The sequence below is a fragment of the Rana temporaria genome, chromosome 3, assembly GCF_905171775.1.
Source record: "Rana temporaria chromosome 3, aRanTem1.1, whole genome shotgun sequence".
Classification (NCBI taxonomy): Eukaryota; Metazoa; Chordata; class Amphibia; order Anura; family Ranidae; genus Rana; species Rana temporaria.
Window position 1 is genome coordinate 88,949,208 of NC_053491.1, and position 20,116 is coordinate 88,969,323.

General features: G+C 44.6%; 1 protein-coding gene across 14 annotated transcripts in view; it reads left to right on the forward strand.

Moving 5' to 3' along the window:
• Positions 1 to 20,116, forward strand: part of AP3B2 (adaptor related protein complex 3 subunit beta 2) — a 129,038-nt gene that overhangs the window by 76,830 nt on the left and 32,092 nt on the right. For 3 of the 14 annotated variants that reach the window (XM_040342904.1, XM_040342896.1, XM_040342900.1), the window contains exons 15-20: positions 326 to 502; positions 5,671 to 5,857; positions 13,545 to 13,675; positions 13,983 to 14,054; positions 16,273 to 16,384; positions 18,039 to 18,195. In XM_040342904.1, the coding sequence (XP_040198838.1) occupies positions 326 to 502; positions 5,671 to 5,857; positions 13,545 to 13,675; positions 13,983 to 14,054; positions 16,273 to 16,384; positions 18,039 to 18,195 (836 nt within the window). The remainder of the gene's footprint in view (positions 1 to 325; positions 503 to 5,670; positions 5,858 to 13,544; positions 13,676 to 13,982; positions 14,055 to 16,272; positions 16,385 to 18,038; positions 18,196 to 20,116) is intronic. The other 11 variants (XM_040342905.1, XM_040342909.1, XM_040342899.1 and 8 more) reach the window with 5 other exon arrangements.

Here is a 20,116-nt window from a genome sequence, read left to right on the forward strand (position 1 = left end):
AACAAGGAGAGTTCTGAGAGCTGATTGGAGGGAAGGGACACACACCCATCCATACAGCACACAGGAACAGAGCAGAGGCTGTCACTGCTGGAGGTCCCTCCCATGTCACCATTTTTCTTATGGTGTCAGGAAAACTCGTCCGATGTGACTCAGGCTGATAGCAGAGGAACAAGGCAGAAGACTGAAATGACACTCAGTGCCCTGGATTGGGACAAGTACACAATATAGAGGGATATGCTTTGTTCATACTTCATGTCTGAGGTTTACAGCCACTTTAATTAATGTCCTCTGATCACTTATTATCCTCTGGTTCTTTTGTTTGTAGGTGCCTATGGCGCGAGCCAGTATCCTGTGGCTCATTGGGGAGTACTGTGAACATGTCCCTAAAATTGCTCCTGATGTACTAAGGAAGATGGCCAAAACTTTCACTAATGAGGAAGATATTGTGAAACTCCAGATCATCAACTTGGCTGCAAAGCTGTATCTGACCAACTCCAAGCAGGTACATTGTTGATGGATATTATCAATAGCTTTAAAGTTAAAAACACATTTCTATAAAGTCTATTTATTTTACATAGCGTTAGAACAGTTGGGGGACTATTTATAAAACTTTTGTATGTTTTTTAATAGATTTATTTCTTTATCTACACCATCTAGTGGCCAAAATGCAGTATAGTTTTCTGAAATACCCGAACGAAAAGAATATACTGCATTGTGGCCATTAGATGGAGCTGATGATACAGGAATTGTTCTATTAGAAAAAATAAGGGAAAATTGGGCCAGATTCAGAGAGAGATACAACGGTGTATCTCCTGATACACCGTCGTATCTCAGAGTTAGGCCGGTCGTATCTATGCGACTGATTCATAGAATCAGTTACGCATAGATATGCCTAAGATCCAACAGGTGTAACTGTGTTACACCGTCGGATCTTAAAGCTGAGTTCCGGCCACAATTTCACTTTTTAAATATAAATACCCCTGTAATACACAAGCTTAATGTATTCTAGTAAAGTTAGTCTGTAAACTAAGGTCCGTTTTGTTAGGTTGTTACAGCATTTAGACACTTTATAAAATAGAAATTGACTGGGGCCATCTTAAGTGTGGGCATCATGAAGCCAGACTGTATGACTTCCTGGATTTCAGCCTTGCAGATCTCGCACATGCTCAGTGCTGCACAAGCAGTGTAATAGGTTTCAGATCAGGTTTCAGCACCTGTACTGTCCAAGTCACATGATTCTTCGAGATTGGGGAGTGCACAGACTCCTGGAAAGTTACACCCACTACATTCCCAGGAGTCTGTGTGGTGTAGGGTAGGAAGCTTAAGCACCTAGGTGCAGGAAGAGGGAAGATTAACTATTCTGCCTAGCAACAACACTTTGAAGGCATCTAACAAAAAAAAAAATGTTCTTAAAGGACTAATAAAACTACTGATGTAATGTTATATTTATGGGTGGAACTCCACTTTAACTGCAATTTTAAAATGGCCGCTGGGGACGTTCTCGCTGATTTACGGCGAAGATATGTAAATCAGCGAGATATGCCAATTCACGAACGTACGCGGGCCCGACGCAGTCACTTTACGTAGTTTACGCAAGCGTTTTCCCGGCGTATACTTACCCCTGCTTCTATGAGGCGCAGCCAACGTTAAGTATGGCCGTCGTTCCCGCGTCTAATTTTTTTTTTACGTCGTTTGCGTACGTCGATTCACAAAAGCGCTGGACGCAAGTTACGCTCACGCCGAAACCAATGACGTCCTAGCGACGTCATTGGGAGCAATGCACGCCGGGAAAATTCACGGATGGCGCATGCGCATTTGAATCGGCGCGGGGACGCGCCTGATTTAAATACTACACTCCCCCTAGCCGCAGAATTTGAATTCCGCCGGGGGATTTACGATCCGCCGCCGCAAGTTTGGAGGAAACTGTTTTGTGAATTACCCACTTGCCTCTAAAACTTGCGGCGGCGGATCTTAAATCAGATAGATTACGCGGATCTAAAGATCCGCTGATCTATCTGAATCTGGCCCATTGTGTTCAGCTTGTCCGAATGTTTCTAAAATATGGCCAATAAATGTTTTATAAATGGACCTCTTGGTGTGTTTTTTTTATAAGCCCTTATTATCATATCAATATATAAATGAGAAGAAAGTGGGACTTTTTTACGAGGCCAGCTAGATGTACCTCCATCCCCGATAAATTTGAGAAAAAGAACTACATTTTGGGACTTTTTAATGAAACGTGCAACCAGGGAAATAGCATTGCATAGTACTATAATACTGTCTGGTGATAGGGCCATCAATAGTGTCATATAATAAATGCATAAACATATAATAGCCATCATAGTAAAGTAATAAAAACTTTTATTCCATGACATGATACATAGTAATAAAAAACAAAAATAGCATAATGACACAATGATAGCATGCTGGCCTAGAGCCACAGTAGTAACATATTACAAACACACCAGACTAGTTGCAACGTATTTCCACTGTAGATTGTAAATTGGCATATTCCAGTATACTGTGGTAATGGTAGCTTAGATAAAAAGATAGCAGGGAAAAGCATCTAATTAGCTCAACGCGTTTCAATATAGTTTAACCCATTTTTGACCGCAATACAATTTTATAAGTCCAATGTAAAAAGTAATTTGCTGTATGAACATTATTAAACTTGCAGAAGAAAACTGAAAATGTGTAACTGTGTGTGTTCCTATTTCCCAGACCCCTTGTCAATCATAAAAAATATTCAAAGATATTGTCAAGTTAATTGACACATAACTAGTTCAAAACTTCCAATGTAATATTAGCTTTCTGCTGTAAATATGTGATCGCTGATTAAAGTTTTGGACCCATTTTGGAGATCCTGGTGTGCTGGTGACATTACTTTGATTGACACAAAACAAACACTTCTTAGCTTTGTCCGGGCATCTAAGCTTCAAAAAACTCTGGTCATAAAAAGGTTAAAGATTACCACATTAGAGAAATGGTAAAACAAAAGATCAGAAAGGATGGATACTTCTATAGATGCCATTAAGGTTCATAGAAAGATGTTGCAACAGTGCATACAGTTGAATTACCAAGATAAAAGGCAGTACTTTCAGCAGCTATGTGATCATTATACTCTTTTATAGATTACATGTTGGAACGTAGATGAAAAAGTTCTTCGATATTACAGGGTCTGTCTTTTACCAGTAAAAGCAGACAGAGTACAGGAGGGGTTCATGTTACCTGATGTACAGTCCACAATACATTCTGACAGAACAAGTCCAGTTAGACCCCCTAGAAATCCTTTGCAGATTAAATGACTCCCCCTGTTACAGCTTGTCTCCCTCCCTGACTCCAATCAGATCCCCCTCCAGATTTTATTGCAGCGGAAAAAGAAGAGATGCTGCCAAAGGGGGCCTAGGAAGATTTCCGCTGTACAGACATATTGTGGTCCCTTAAAGCGGAACTTCAGTAATTTTTTCATCGTTCCACCTATTAAATCTTCTGCCCTTGTTGTTTTAACTTTGGATAGTCATTTATTTTTTCTGCCAGTAAATACCTTATACAACCCACTTCCTGTTTCATGTCTGGTCATTAGCCTAGGCTTATGACATCATGCACAGCTCTCCCTAATGCCGCGTCCACACGATCGGAAATTTTCGACAAGAAAACCGTGGATTTTTCTTCCAACGGAATTTTGGCTCAAACACAAAATTCCGACCGTCAAGAACGTTGTGACGTACAACACTACAACAAGCCGAGAAAAATTAAGTTCAATGATTCTGAGCATGCGTGTTTTTTTTTGCGCGTCGGACTTGCATACAGATGATCAGAATTTCCGACAAGAACCAGCTCTCAAATTTTTGCTGTCGGAAATTCCAAAATAAATTTATACCAGGCCTTTCGGGTCCAGTATGAATTTTAATGGGAACCCCACGCCAAAATCAAAATGAAATACCAAGACCTTTAGGTCTGGTGTGGATTTTGAGGGAAACACCACGCAAAAATGTAAAAAAAAAAAAAAATCGTGTGGGGGTCCCCCGTGAAATCCAGACCCTTATCCAAGCATGCACCCTGGCAGGCCAAGAAAAGGGGGGTGAGCCAGCACCCCCCCTCCTGAACCATACCAGGCCACATGCCCTCAACATGGGGGGGGGGGGTGATGTGCTTTGTTGATGGGGACAAGGGCCTCTTCCCCACAACCCTGGTTGGTGGTTGTGGGGGTCCGTGGGCAGGGGGTTTATCATAATCTGGAAGCCCCTTTTAACAAGGGGGCTCCCAGATACCCCCTTTGTGAATAAGTATACATCTGTAGCTGTTACTGGCCCCTCTGTCTGACGGTTCCTAAATAACTAAAGGGCGGCGACCTCAAAGTCAACAGTTGTTAAGGACATCGCGGCCAGCTTCCCGCCCACTCCTTTGCAGCCAGCTTGTTGTTAAGAGAGATGAATAACCAAAGCTTGTTTGGCTGTACTTCTCCTATGGATCACAGGAGTGCAGTTCATTCTTGGCTGAAGTCAATGCAGTTCATCCTGGGCTGATGTCCGCTCTCTTCTGATATCACGGATGTCAGTCCAGGCACTGATTCTTCACAACAAAAAAGTCGGGATCCGCCAGCTGCCTGGACTCACACCCATCTCAGCCTATCAGCAAGCCACTGAGAGACTGAGCTGGCAGCCCTCGCTCCCCTCCACAGCGCTCCAATGACCAAGGAGGGAGCAGAGCAGAGAGCTGTGACTGACACTGTTCAAGGAGCTCTGAAAAACAAGTGATTGGCGATGTTCAATCTCTCGGTTCTCAGTGCAGAGGCGCAGGGGACAGATGCAGCATCAGACCGATGCTGCATCCACCAAGGTAAATATGATATTAAAAAAAAAATCCTTGACTTCTCTTTTAAAGATGCCGGTGGCCCCCTGCTTCTAAAATTCACATCTGAACTGTATCTAAATCAGCTACTTTGGAAATTTGTAGTGAAAACGGACCTAAAATTCGCACCTCACATGTGTGAACCTAGCCTTAAGGTGTAGTTGCAAAGTGTCAAAAGTGATCATTTCCCATTTTAGCCTTGTACAAAATAGAAAAAAAAACACATCTCACAGGGCGTATGAGGAGTGTTGCCCTACACAATGGGGGTTATTTACTAAAGTAAAATACACTTTGGCAAATCCACACTTGAAATTGCACTGAAAGTGCACTTTGAAGTGCAGTTGCTGTAGATCCGAGGGGGGCACGCAAGGGAAATAAAAAACAGCATTTTAGCTTGCACATGATTGGATGATAAAATCAGCAGAGCTTCCCCTAATTTCAGATCTACCCCTCAGATTTACAGCGACTGCACTTCCAAGTGCACTTTTAGTGCAATTTTAAGCGCACTTTGCACTTTCGTAAATAACCCCCAGTGCCTGTACAACACATCCAAAATACTCAATAATGCTAGAGATGCTTTAATACGCTATAGGGCTGCTTTGGTATTCAACGCCTATTTCAAAGAGCCCTAAAAGCACTTACCTCCACCAATCTAGTTGACAAGCCTTTAAAACCCACCAATCCAGTTGATGAACCTCAAAATCCCTCTAAAAAGTCATGTGTGATATTTTTTTATTGTTTTTCTCTTTTATTGATTATTTCAAATTTTTTCGTTCCTTGTTTATCATAACTGTAATATAATTTCCCCTCTGTGTCTAGACAAAGCTCCTCACTCAGTATGTTCTGAACCTTGCCAAGTATGACCAAAACTATGACATCAGAGATCGAACAAGATTCATTCGACAGCTGGTCGTCCCTTTGGATAAAGGTGGAGCGCTTAGTAAACATGCTAAAAAACTGTTCCTGGCACAGAAGCCTGCACCTATACTAGAGTCTCCTTTTAAAGGTAATTCTGTATTTTATCTTCCAAACTACTAGGAAAGCCACTTTACACTCCCAGTTCAAGGCAAAGCAACAGGTCAGCTTAAAGCGGGAGTTCACCCGAAAAAATTTTTTTAACATTAGATTGATGCTCATTTTGTCAAGGGGAATCGGGTAGTTTTTTTAAAATCGAAGCAGTACTTACCGTTTTTGAGAGCGATCTTCTCCGCCGCTTCCGGGTATGGTCTTCGGGACTGGGCGTTCCTATTTGATTGACAGGCTTCCGACAGGCTTCCGACGGTCGCATACATTGCGTCACGAGTAGCCGAAAGAAGCCGAACATCGGTGCGGCTCTATACGGCGCCTGCGCACCGACGTTCGGCTACTTTCGGAAAATCGTGACGCGGTGTATGCGACCGTCAGAAGCCTGTCGGAAGCCTGTCAATCAAATAGGAACGCCCAGTCCCGCAGCCCATACCCGGAAGCGGCGGAGAAGATGCATCTCTAAAACAGTAAGTACTGCTTCGATTGTAAAAAAAAAACACCCGATTCCCCTTGACAAAATGAGCATCAATCTAATGTTAAAAAAAAAGGTTTTTGGGTGCCTCCACTTTAAAGCTGAACTCCAGATAAATAGAAAAGATACAAATTATTGCAGCTCTGTATTCATTAATACAGCATTACATTTCGTTTTAAATGCAGGTGGTGTAAGTACCTGAATTTGCTCTGATATCAGCCTCTTGCAATCCGTGGTACAGCTGAGCTCAGATTGAAGACAGAGAAACAGCACAAGTAGTGAATTATCTGTGCTTTAGTGCTCATGGATTAGCAAGAAACATTAGAGTAGAGAGCAGAATGACAGAGAGGTAAGCTCATCAGTCTGCTGCTACTCCTTTCACTGTCCTGTTATTGGCTTTAAGGCTAGATTCACACCTATGCATGTTGCAGATTTGCACTACAGAACGTGTTCCATAGGAAACCATGTTAAATGGACTGTAGTGGAAATCTGCAAAATGCAAAAAGCGCAAAAAATGCATAGGTGTGAATCCAGCCTAAGCATTACTGCAGCACAGAAAAAACAGGTCCCAGGTCTGCCATTCATGCCTGTGCTGTGTGAAAGAGCTGTATAAGGCCTGGTTCACACCTATGCATTTTTGGTGCTTTTTGAAGAAACGCACTACAGTCCATTTAACATGGTTTCCTATCGGACACGTTCACATCAATGCTTTTTTCAGCCGCTGCATTTTTGGAAAGGGTCAGGGACCTTTTTAACCACTTAAGAACCGGAAGGATTGGCCCCCTAAATGGCCAGGCCATTTTTTGCGAAACGGCACTGCGTCGCATTAAATAACAATCGCGCCGTCGTGCGACGCTGTGCCAAAACAAAATTGACGTCCTTTTTCCCCACAAATAGAGCTTTCTTTTGGTGGTATTTGTTCACCTCTGCGGTTTTTATTTTTTTGCTCTATAAACAAAAAAAAGAGCAACAATTTTGAAAAAAAAAATGTTTTTTACTTTTTGCTAAAAACAAAAAAAAAATGTCTTCCTTAGTTTAGGCTAATATGCAATCTGCTACATATTTTTGGCAAAAAAATTGCAATAAGCGTATATTGATTGGTTTGCGCAAAAATGATAGTGTCTATTATGATAGGTTTATGGCATTTTTAATATTCCCACTTTTTTTTTTCTAGTAATGGCGGTGATCTGCAATTTTTAGCGGGACTGCGACATTCTGGCGGACAGATCAGACACTTTTGACACTTTTTTGGGACCATTTATACAGCGATCAGAGTTAAAAATAGCTACTGTTTACTGTATAAATGTCACTGTCAGGGAAGAGGTTAACACTAGGGGGCGATCAAGGGGTTAAGTGTGTTCCCTGGGAGGTGTTGCTAACTGTATGGGGACTGGGCTGACTGGAGGAGGAGAGAGATAACTGCTTCTAATCACTAGGAACAGACATCTCTCTCTCCTCCCCTGTCAAAATGGGGATCTTTTTTTTATACCGATAGATGCCCGAATTGTCTGTTTCTGGAGCAATCGCTGGTGGCCGGCAGACATCAAGTCCGCCGGTACCAGCCGGTTGGCTCCCCCGCCCACAAATCACTATGTACGCGCTCGTAAATGCTGGCGATTCACGCAGGGGAGCCAACCTGCTGCAGTACAACTGCAGCGGGTGGTCCATAACTAGTTAAACGCAAAACTGCTTTTTGCATTTTCGGTTCCATGGACTTCAGTGGAGAAGCTGCAGAAAAGCATGCATGCAAAGCAAAACACTAATTGTGGGAAAATCACTGTAAACATGCAAAATGTAGAACGCACCAGTCGCAAACTGCATAGATGTGAAACGAGTCTAAATTTCAGAATTGAGTGGAGAGAAATACAGACACTTTGGTAGGTAAAATACTTTCCATACATGTATTTCACATTTATATTTAGTGGTTTGCCTGGAGTTCAGCTTTCACTGCTTCCCTCCTCAGATACACATCCTTTCCTTTCTTTGCTTTGTTACAGCCAGCAATAGTGAAATTCCGGGTATAGGATAAATGTGACTTACTTCCCTTTCACCTATGTACAATAACTGCACAGAAATAATGGTGCCAACCCATGGTGACACATGGGGGCTTGAAGAACATCTTACCCTCTTTTGTAACTTGGAGCTTACACAGGACTTTCTAAAACCTTTGCTTTTGGCACCCAATAGTCGCCTAGGGGTAAAAAAATAATAATAAATTGAACCTCCCCACCCCCACATACACAGGCATACTAGAGCTGCAGGATTAATCGTTAAATAAAGATCTGGATTCAACCCCCTCTCCATCTGAACTGATGTTTCCCAGATTCTATATAAACAGTGCAGATCCAGAGCTGTCAAAAAAAAAAAAGGCATTCCTAAGCGTAGAGAGATAGAGAAAATATACAATGTATCTCTAGGTTCTTTAGATCAAAGGAATGAACTTCAGTGTGTAAGGTCCCTTTCATAATGACACTTTTTTCAGGCGGTTTAGAGCTAAGTATAGCACTGCTATACCGCCTGAAAAAATCGTGCCCTGCAGTCTTCAATGTGAGTGCTTTCACACTGAAGCAGTGCGCTAGTAGGACCAAAGTCTTGCTAGCCGCATCTTTGGAGCGGTATAGGAGCGGGGTGTTTACCGCTCTTATACCGCTCATTCCCATTGAAATCAATGGGAAACCGCGGTAATACCATCGGCAATGCGCCTCTGCTTTACTGTCAGAATTGCGGCGGTATTCAGCCGCTAGCAGTCCGGTTTTACCCCCGCTAGCGGCCGAAAAAGGGTTAATACCGCCCACAATGTGCCTTGCCGGTGGTATAGCCGCAGTTTCCCATTGCTTTCAGTGGAAAGGAGCGGTAAATACACCGCTTCTTCACCGCTCCAAAGATGCGACTATGAGGACTTTTGGAGCGGTCCTGCTAGCGCACTGCTCCAGTATGAAAGCCCTCGGGCTTTTACACTGGAGAAACAGCAGCCGCTGTTTCAGGCCGGTTTACAGGCATTATTTTTAGCTTAATAGCGCCTGCAAACCGCCTCAGTGTGAAAGGGGTCTAAGCAAAAAAATAATTGATTCTCAATTTATCCAGAATCGTGCAGCTCTAATGGTGCCGGATTTTTTTTTCTGTTATATTGGACGTTTAAATGCCTGAGTACTGGGGCTATTATGAGTAACATGAGTCTCTATCTTATCCTGTCTATTATTAAGGGCTGTTTTGGGGTAGTAGCACAATTCTTGAAGCTGTATAGACAGCTTATTCAGTGTAACTCTGTACTGTATAAAATATCCATACTTGGAATTATTTAATATGGAGGAACTGAATTCTGAAAACTGTGCCCAAAAAGACAGGAATAGGTCAAATTACTAGTTACCGGTATTGCCTGTGCTCACCCTGCGGCTGATTTTTTCCCCGTTACCATGGAGGTGGCCATCTTGGTAGAGGCAGAGTTTCTGTATGTCATAGCTACAGGAAGACCAACAGTAAGCATCACAGTAGTGGCATTATCAAATCTCACTCCAAATCTCCTGAGACTTGCAGTCAGAGGCAGTCAGAGGCAGTAGTGCCTTAGATCTCACACTGTAGATATACAGCTATTAGGCTAAAAGCATAGTAGTCTCTATGCTTATTTAAATACCAGGAAATGCACTGCTATTTTTGGGGAAAAATGTATTCAATACATTTTTCAGGTTACTTTTTAGGCTTAATTACCATTTCAAAATTTTCTCTATAATATAGCAAATCTTTACTTTTTTGGTTCAGTGCTTCTTTAAGTGTTCGTGCATGTATATGTTGTCTACAAAATAGACTAATTGCTCAGAATGAATTAGGTTACGTTTCAAATTTTTCCCTCTAATATACTAAATTTTCAGTGATACCTCGGTTCACGAACTTAATTCGTGAAACTACAGTGGGTGACCGCGATATTGTGTCAATCTCGCTCCCTTTCTCGGCGAGATTGAGCACCTACGAGCCCCATCGCGGGAGCCAGCGCCGAGCTGGCTTGCCGCGATGGAGACAAGGCCGTCATAGAAGCGACGGGACATCCGACTTGGATTCCCGCCAATTCTAGCGTCGGCATTTGGTATGCATTCCCGAGAGGGAGAACTCCACGCCAATTTTTAAATAAAAAACCGGCATGGGTCCCCCCCCCCCCAGGAGCATACCAGGCCCTTAGGTCTGGTATGGGTTGTAGGAAAACCCCCCCCTACGCCGAAAAAACGACGTAGGGGGTCCCCCTACAATCCATACCAGACCCGTATCCAAAGCACGCTACCCGGTCGGCCAGCAAGGGAGTGGGGACGAGCGAGTGCCCCCCCCCTCCTGAGCTGTACCAGGCTGCATGCCCTCAACATGGGGGGGTCGGGTGCTCTGGGGCAGGGGGGCGCACTTCCCGACAACCCTGGCTGTTGGTTGTCGGGGTCTGCGGGCGGGGGGCTTATCGGAATCTGGGAGCCCCCTCAAATAAGGGGGCCCCCAGATACCGGCCCCCCCACCCTAAGTGAATGAGTATGGGGTACATCGTACCCCTACCCATTCACCTGCAAGAAAAGTGTTAACACAAATAAACAACACAGGGTATTAAAATATTTTATTAGTCTGCTCCGGAGGCTCCCCCTGTCTTCTTTAGCTCTTTCAGCAGGGGGGGGCTTCTTCACCGCTGTCTGGTTCTCTTCCGCTCTCCGGGGCGGGCTTCTTCTTCTTCCGCTGTCCGGGGGTCTCCTCCGCTCTCCTTCTGCTCTCTGGGGGTCTTCTCCGCTCTCCAGGAGTCTTCTTCTATTTTCGCCGCTCTCCGCTGTTGACTCGGCGCACCCCGGTTCTTCCTCCCGCTGTCCGGTGCCTTCTCCTTCAGGGCTGGCCGCCGCTATACTAGCAGGCGGCCAGCCCGCTTTCTGTGACGTCATCTTCTTAACTTCTCTTCTTCAGCCTTCTCCCGATGTTGACACGCCGGCTCTTCTCGCTGCAATGACGGGTGCGCGGCTTGCATCCGACTTACATAGGCCTCACAGTCCCATCATGCTCCGGTACCTACCCACGTGGTACCTACCCACATGTTACCTACCCACGTGGGTAGGAGGAGGAGACCCCCGGACAGCGGAAGAAGAAGAAGCCCCCCCCGGAGAGCGGAAGAGACCCAGACGGCGGTGAAGGAAGAAGCCCCCCCTGCTGAAAGAGCTAAAGAAGACAGGGGGAGCCTCCGGAGCAGACTAATAAAATATTTTAATACCTTGTGTTGTTTATTTGTGTTAACACTTTTCTTGCAGGTGAATGGGTAGGGGTACGATGTACCCCATACTCATTCACTTAGGGTGGGGGGGCCGGTATCTGGGGGCCCCCTTATTTGAGGGGGCTCCCAGATTCCGATAAGCCCCCTGCCCGCAGACCCCGACAACCAACGGCCAGGGTTGTCTGGAAGAGGCCCTGTCCTTATCAACATGGGGACAGGGTGCTCTGGGGTGGGGGGGGCCCGCAGTGCGCCCCCCTGCCCCAGAGCACCCGACCCCCCCATGTTGAGGGCATGCAGCCTGGTACGGCTCAGGAGGGGGGGGCGCTCGCTCGTCCCCACTCCTTTCCTGGCCGGCCGGGTAGCGTGCTTTGGATACGGGTCTGGTATGGATTGTAGGGGGACCCCTAAGCCGTTTTTTTGGCGTAGGGGGGTCTCCTTACATCCCATACCAGACCTAAGGGCCTGGTATGCTCCTGAGGGGGGAACCCATGCCGGATTTTTATTTAAAATCCGGCGGGGAGTTCTCCCTTAGAATGCATACTAAACGCCGCACACGTGTAGAATTGGCGGGAATCCAAGTCGGATCCCCGTCGCTTCTATGACGCGCTCGCTGGAATGTGCTTTTACTATTCCAGCGAGTGCGAGATGTCGGCACCATGTCGCCGAGAATCGGCGCGATGCTGTCGTGCTAAAAACACATTCTCGGCGGCAGGCACTGTACTCTGGTCGCAAACCGAGGCAAATTTTCCCATAGGGTTCAATCAGGTTAATTCGTTCTAAACTGTTAATTTGTTTATATATACAATTATGTAATGTATGAACAGTACAAAAAAAGGATTTTAAACTTATATTACATACAGTCTTTTACATTAAGCTGACCTCTTTAATGTGTACATCTAAAAAGAAAAAAAAAATATGGCTCCCCTTTAATCCTTGTTTGAAACAATCCCAAACCCCAAATTAAATGACTAATCTAGGGGCCAGTAAACAGCACTTTGCATTCAGGAAAAGATCATCTGAGGGCATGATATGGTTATAGAATTCATATGAACTGTTTTTCCATGATTCCCAATCAAGTGAGCCCACCCTCATGGTAGTCGGGGGGCAGAAACCCCTATCTGAGTGGACAGGTTCTCCTAAGGCTGGATTCACACCTGGCATTTTTAGTGCTTTTTGCATTTTGCATATTTCCACTGCAGTTCATTTAACTAACTTTATTCCCATGGAACATGTTCTGTAGTGCAAATCTAATCTGCAAAATGCAAAAATAGCACTAAGAATGTATAGGTGTGAATCCAGCCTAATGCCCTGTGCACACGATCGGGATTCCCAGCGGTAAAAAGTCAGCCGGGAATCCCGGGGGGAAAACCAAGAACCTGCTCAGTCACTTTCCCCCTGTACACACCAGAGGTTTTCCAGTCGGGAAAACTGTGGTGAGAGCTTTGCCCAGGAATCCCGGCCGTGTGTATGCTACACCGCAGTGTTTCCCATAGGGAAAATGCCGGTAAAAAGACCGCCGGGAATCGCGGTAGTAAAAAAAAGAACATTTTTCCTGCCGCGATTCCCGGCGGTTTTCCTGTCGGGAAAACTGCCATGGAGCATACACACGCCCAGTTTTCCCGGCCAAAAGCTGTCATGCCAATTTTCCCGACGGGAAAACTGGTCGTGTGTACGAGGCATCAGACTCTCATCTAGCACTGCTATTCTCAATATGAATGTGTCAGAGCAGAGAAGATGGCCGCAGCTCGTGTTTGTGAACCGAAGCGGAGTTTGCGTACTGACGTTAATTTTTGTGAACTCTTCTGTTCGCAAACCGAGTTGTTCGTGAACAGAAGCGTTCGTGAACCAACGTATCACTGTACTGTCTACAAGAGATTTATTGCTAAGAATGAGTTTAATTGCATCATAAGAAAAATTCTGTAAAGGTTATATTTGTGAAAAAGAAATTTATCTACTGCTTTGTTGCCCACACAGATCGGGATCACTTTCAGTTGGGCTCTCTCTCTCACCTTCTCAATGCCAAAGCTGTTGGCTATCAGGAACTTCCAGACTGGCCGGAGGAGGCTCCTGATCCATCTGTGCGCAACGTGGAGGTGAAGGAAGCTGTGCGTGCTATAACATGAGTATATAGGGATATGGGATTGCCCACCGCTGTGCCCAGCTGAACTACCCTTGCTCTGCAAGACTACATGTCTTCCTTGTCTGCGCTCTCCTTTGTTCCTTTTACCATTAGGCGCTTACCTTTACCCTTCCCAACCTAAGCTAATGCACAATGGCTTTATTTTCTACTGCTATCATACCTCCTGTTCTGATTACGCTCAGCTTTTCCATCTCTGCAGTTTATAGGGAAGAAATAAGTGCTAGTGAATCATAAAAACATGCCACAGACCAACATTCTCCCCTTGTCCTCAGGAAGAGGAAGACAGTGGACCCATAGACAGTCACATCGGACTCCTGGGGGAATGGAAAGAGGTTACCTCTTGCGTGTGTGAATATCGAATACGTTTGCAGTTTGCAGTGTTTTCTGTTTTCAGATCACTACCTTTCTTTGTTCTGGGTTCACAAGTACTATAACAAATTGCCCAAAATGTAACAATCCGTGCCAAAATATTTGGTGGAAAATATCATGTGAACCCAGACTTCTAAGGCATGCAAGTCTGGCAGTATAAGTGGTGTGTTAATACTGTGAATCACTTACTACAACTTCTCTAGTATCTGCTCACAACCTCTCCACCCAACTAATGGCTCCTAGTAAATGTCTGTCCTGCTACAGTTACAAAATCCCTGAAAGCAGAAAGCTATTTACTTACCTTCTTTACCCTTCTTGCTTCCTCCATGTAAATGCATTGTTTTCAAATCTACTCTAGAGTTGCTATAAGTTCTGTTTTCTGACTGGAGCGTAATGCTTTTTACCAGCGCTCTCCCTCTAGCAACTACCTAGCTGCTTGCAGCAACCAGCTCTATACTTTTTTAATATATAATGCTTTGAAAATATTTTGTTTATTAATGTATGTCAAAAAATAATAACAATTCAATTTTTTAGTCAAGTAAATACTAAATATTGCATATGAATATTTCATATACTGTATATATTCCAGCCGGCAGGTGGAGCTGTAGGCTCTATTTCTCATACTAGTCAGGCTGTTAGTTATAAGTGCCCTATTGAAAAAAGTTCTGTTGTTTAAAGAGCCCAGTAGCTCAAGCTCAAACACAAACACACACATACACCCGAATAAGGCCTCTTCATATGGGCATAATTAAGTGTACATCCATGTGAAGGGCTGTGATGACAAACATTATAAAAGCACCGCTCCAGGTCGGTCTGCCCAATACACCCCCTCAGTTATCTTGCATGCCAGCCCAGCTTTTAACAGAGGAAAGCTTTAAGCAGAAAGGTGGGTAGCTGCACACTGTAGCAAGAACTCCAATCATGTATTTCACAAATAATTCCAGATAAAAACATCACAGCACCACAGCCAGTGATATGCACATGTTAAGGCACTTATCCATAACAGAGTGTGAAACACATCAACATGTACATCACCCTGGTTGTGGTGCTGTGATGTTTTAATCTGGAACTATTGGTTAATAGTTCGGGTCTGATATGGATTTTAAGGGAATCCTCATGCCAAAAAAAAAAAAAGGCGAGCATGTAGCCTGGCAGACCAGGAAAGTTCTTCTGAACAATACCAGGCCACGTGCCCTCAACATGGCAGGGGTGCTTTGTTGATTGGGACAAGGGCCTCCTCCCCACAACACTGGCCAGTGGTCGTGGGGGTCTGTGGGTGGGGGCTTATCGGAATCTGGAAACTCCCTTTATCAAGAAGGGCCCCTAGATCCCAGCCCCCACCCCCATATGAATGAGTAGGGGATACATTGTCAAAAATAAATAAAAACACAGAGACCGTTTTTGACAATTCCTTTATTAAAGCAGAGTTCCGCCCAAAGGTGGATATATTTATTTTAGTTCTTGTTACAGTGTGCGGCTACCCACTTTTCCCCTGAAGGGGCTGGTATGGATTGAGGGGGGCCCACCCTGGGTTTTTTTTTCTCAATTTAAGTTTGAAAATTGATGACGTGCAATTTAGAAGCATTCATATAGAATGCAATGAGCCTAGGATTCACATCTGAACTGAAAACTCAGAAAACGCACAGGGCTCTTTAAAAACGCACTGAATTCTCACTGCTGCTGCACCGCAGATATGTCAACTGGCTCCAATAAAAGATGGTTTGGTTCACATGTCATACCAATTGGATGTGGTTCAAAACGCATCCAATTTGCATATGTGTGAACAGAGACTAAAGCTTGTCCTGTAAATCTGGACAGTAAATGTATTTAGATTGGGAAGCATCTGGAGAGAGAAACAAGAGTGCCTGATGATACTATTACAGGATTTACAAACTGTTATTTTCATTATGGCTCAAAGAAACCAAGGATGGGATCTTCCAGTATTCTCACCATGCAAATACTGTAAACACAACCCCATACCAATGGATATTGAGCAGTACAGTTAATGCATCTGAAAGTGTCTGGCAATCTATTTAACAGTTTCCCTGAAACTGGCCCCGTTTGCAACCGAGAAATTCGGTTTGGACACTGTATGGCTGGATCCCTAAGTATGTATGCCGATCACCAGTTATATTTATTGTATTAATCCTATTCTTGACTTATTCTCTGTGCTTTGTATCTTGAACTTTTCAGGTGCCTGAATGGACAAAGTGCCCAAGCAGAGAAAAGCGCAAGGAGAGGGAGGAAAAACCATTTTATTCAGATTCAGAAGGAGAATCGGGACCAACAGAATCTGCAGATAGTGGTAAGAAACTAGGCAAAAGCAGTTATGTTATCATTGTGGAACTGAGTTGTGTGTATGTTTGTGAGTTGCTTGTACTTGTGTGTGTGTGTGTGTGTGTGTGTGTGTGTGTGTAGGGCTATCTGCCCTTCCAGCTCATACAATTTATTGAAGCCCAACTCCAGACATCATCGTTTATTACCATAATGCACGCGGTAGTATGTGTTGTGCATGCACGCTCCAATATGTTGTTATAACGCATTGCAGTGGTTTCTTTTTTTTTAACTGTACACTTAAAGTAGAAGCTCAGTCAAATCACTCTTACCTATACTGAGGGCGCTTCGGTCACATGATCTCCCCAGCGGCCAGCTTCAGTAAAGAGGAGAGATCGCCAACAGCAGCTGAGGAGCCTAGGCAGTGATGTCACCCATAGACTTACTATGGGACATCTGTTGTTGGCTGTCCCTCCTCTACACTGAAGCGGTTGTTGGGACCAGATCGTGTGACTGGACCAGAGCACGCTTAGAACAGCTAAGTATAGACATCTTTCCTCTTCAGCAGGGGTCTCCAAACTATTAACAAAGGGCCAGTTTACCGTTCTTCAGATTTTAGGGGGGTTGAAATGTGGCCATCGGGAGTTAAAAATGTCCCAGCGTCAGTGGGAATAAACAATCTCCCATCGTTGGTGTCAGTGTGAGGAATTATGCCCTGACATTGATGTCATTGGACCGCATTGATGGTGTCATTTGGAGGAATTGTGCCCCAACATTGGTGTAATTGGGCCCCTTTGTTGATGTCATTGAGAGGAACTGTGCCCCATCATCTTATTCCGGGATGTTGGTGCCTATTTTTGACATTGTCACCTACCCATATTACTACTCCTTTCAATGTGCCCCATCATTGTTGTAATTGGGAGAAATTATGCCCTTCATTGGTGTCAGTGAATAAAATAGCAGCCCAAGGGCGAGATAAATGCAAGCAAAGGGCCACATCTGGCCCCCGGGCTGCAGTCTGGAGACCACTGCTCTACAGGGTAGTTAGGATAGGCTTAGAATGGGAGTAGGCGCAGGTTTAAGTATGGTAAAGGATTTGACTGAATTTCCACTTTAAGGTAACTCCATGAATGGCAGCGCGTTCCAAACCTTTACAGCGAGTTGCTATTAGCTGCGTTACAATAAAACATATGCTTGCATCAATTTATTGCAACGCACACCAATGCCTTGGTATGACAGGGCCCTTAGTGTCTGTTTTGTTCAAACAGCTTTAAAAGTGCTTCCACTGTACATCTGCCCCCCCCCCCCCCCCCCAACATCAGCACTGCAGGTATAATGCCAACGTTGGTGTCTCCACCCTCATATATACCTGGCCATTCACAAAATACTACCTATGATGGAGCTGTGGCAATGCTTTTTGTGATTAGACAAGCGTAGACAGGGATGGAGACAAGTTGCCAGTGCTGATGCTACTGTAGGGGCAGTGAAAGTACCACAGGAGATGTACTATTCAGTAAAACTAAAAGACATCTTTCCAAGCTGTTTGAGTAAAACAAACATTAAATAATTAGAAATAGTAAACTCCTCCTAAGCCCTTTAAATGTAATAAAATGATGATATCCTGAGCTGGGCCTAGATTCTGCTAGTCATTTTCTCATTCACTCTATGGTATTTCTGTTCCACAGAGCCGGAGTCAGTGAGTGAATCAGAGAGTGGTGAAAGCAGCAGTGGCAGCGGGTCTGGGTCAGAGAGTGAAGAGGAAGAAGAAAGTGAAGAGGAGGAAGAGTCTGAAAAGGAGGAGAAAAAGAAGGAAAAGAAGAAAGAACCCCAGAGCGAGGGAAGGTAAGACGATCTATTACAGAGATGGATTATGGATTATCCACAGGGAAACTTAAACAGGGGTCTAGGGTCCCGTGGTAGTCCAGGGGGCCCAACATCAACCTTCATGCTCCAGCAGTAGACCAGGAGAATAGCAACATTGGTCAAAGCTGTGTACCTTGCCTGTCACTTCACAGGGGAAGATACACGTATACAGTGGGTATAGAAAAGAATCACCCCTCCTTAAAATAATCACATTTTGTTGCTTTGCCGCCTGAAATGAGGACAGACACGGTTTTTGTTTTATCCAGCTAGTGCAACTTATAACATCCAAGTGAGAGATATAACACCAACATGTCAAATTTAAAAACAGAATCACTGAGTTGAAAAAAGGATCACCCCCCCTTATGTCAGTATTTTCTTGGACCACCTTTTCTTTTAACTTTGCACATCTAGGGGCAGATCCACGTACCTGCGCGTAAGAATCCACCGGGCGCAGCGTATCTAAGATACACTACGCCGCCGCAACTTATTATTTTTTTTTTTTTTCGAATCCTCAACGAATTTGCGCCGTAAGTTACGGCGGCGTAGTGTATCTTTGGCGGCGTTAGGGCGCGGAATTCAAATGGATGTAATGGGGGCGTGTTTTATGTAAATACGTTGTGACCCGCCGTAAACAACGTTTTTTTTTAACTGCGCATGCGCCGTTCGTGGGGGTATCCCAGTGCGCATGCTCCAAATTAAACCGGAACCAGCCAATGCTTACGACTGTGACGTCATTCTACGCAAATCCCTATTTGCGAACGACTTACGCAAATGACGTAAAAAATTCAAAAGTGTACGCAGGAACGACGGCCATACTTAACATTGAGTACGCCACCATATAGCAGCTTTAACTATACGACGGAAAAAACAGAACGAAAACGGCGTAAAAAAATGCGCCGGCCGGACGTACGTTCGTGGATCGCCGTAAATAGCTAATTTGCATACTCGACGCGGAATTCTACGGAAACGCCACCTAGCGGCCGCCGAAATGTTGCAACTTAATATCCGACGGCGTAAGACGTACGCCTGTCGGATCCCTCCGAGATGCCATTGTATCTTGTTTTGTAGATACAAAACAAAGATACAACGCGGGAATTTTAAAATTACGCCGGCGTATCAATAGATACGCCGGCGTAATCCTTTTGTGGATCTGCCCCCTAGACTTTCAGTGTTGCCAACCTACGACACCCAAAATTTACTGGCACTGTCAAGTTTTTACTGCCATTTTCAAAAGATACAAAATTACAGTTTCAAGTGCAAATGTCAGTATTTAGGCTACAAACAAGTACAATATGCAATTTGCAATGTGATTTAAGGTAGATATTCAGGCAAAAAACATATTTCTTATTTTATATTCAATATAGTAAGTGGCTCAGGGACAGCGGGCAGGAAATTAGAATGGGCAGGCACACATACATGAAATTGACTCACAGTGACACTGACAGCAGTGTGCAGCAGCACTGATCACCGACATGACATGTCCCCTCCTGAGTCACAGTGATAGTCTGTCTCCACGGCAGGTGGTCCCTTCAGTCCCCTCCAGTCTAAACAGCACTGACAGTCCCACTCTCAGCTTGCCTGGCTCCCGTCTCACAGACCCGCACACAAGGCTCTGGCAGCTCCACTCGGCTCCCTTGTACCATGACATCACACAACACGCTCAGGCACCGCCTCCACCAGATCCGCCCCCCCACCAGTATCACCCAAACACACTGTAGCAGGCACTTGGATGGTCTCGGCCAGATAACAACAAAAGCCTGGGGAATGCGGGAACTGAGCTGCTCATGCCCAGTTGTGAGCCAAGTGTCACAGCCATATTTTTTACTGGCAACTTTTTCCTCTTACTGGCATTTACTGGCAGAAGAAAAGTGCCCATTTTTTACTGGCTGCCAGTAAAAAT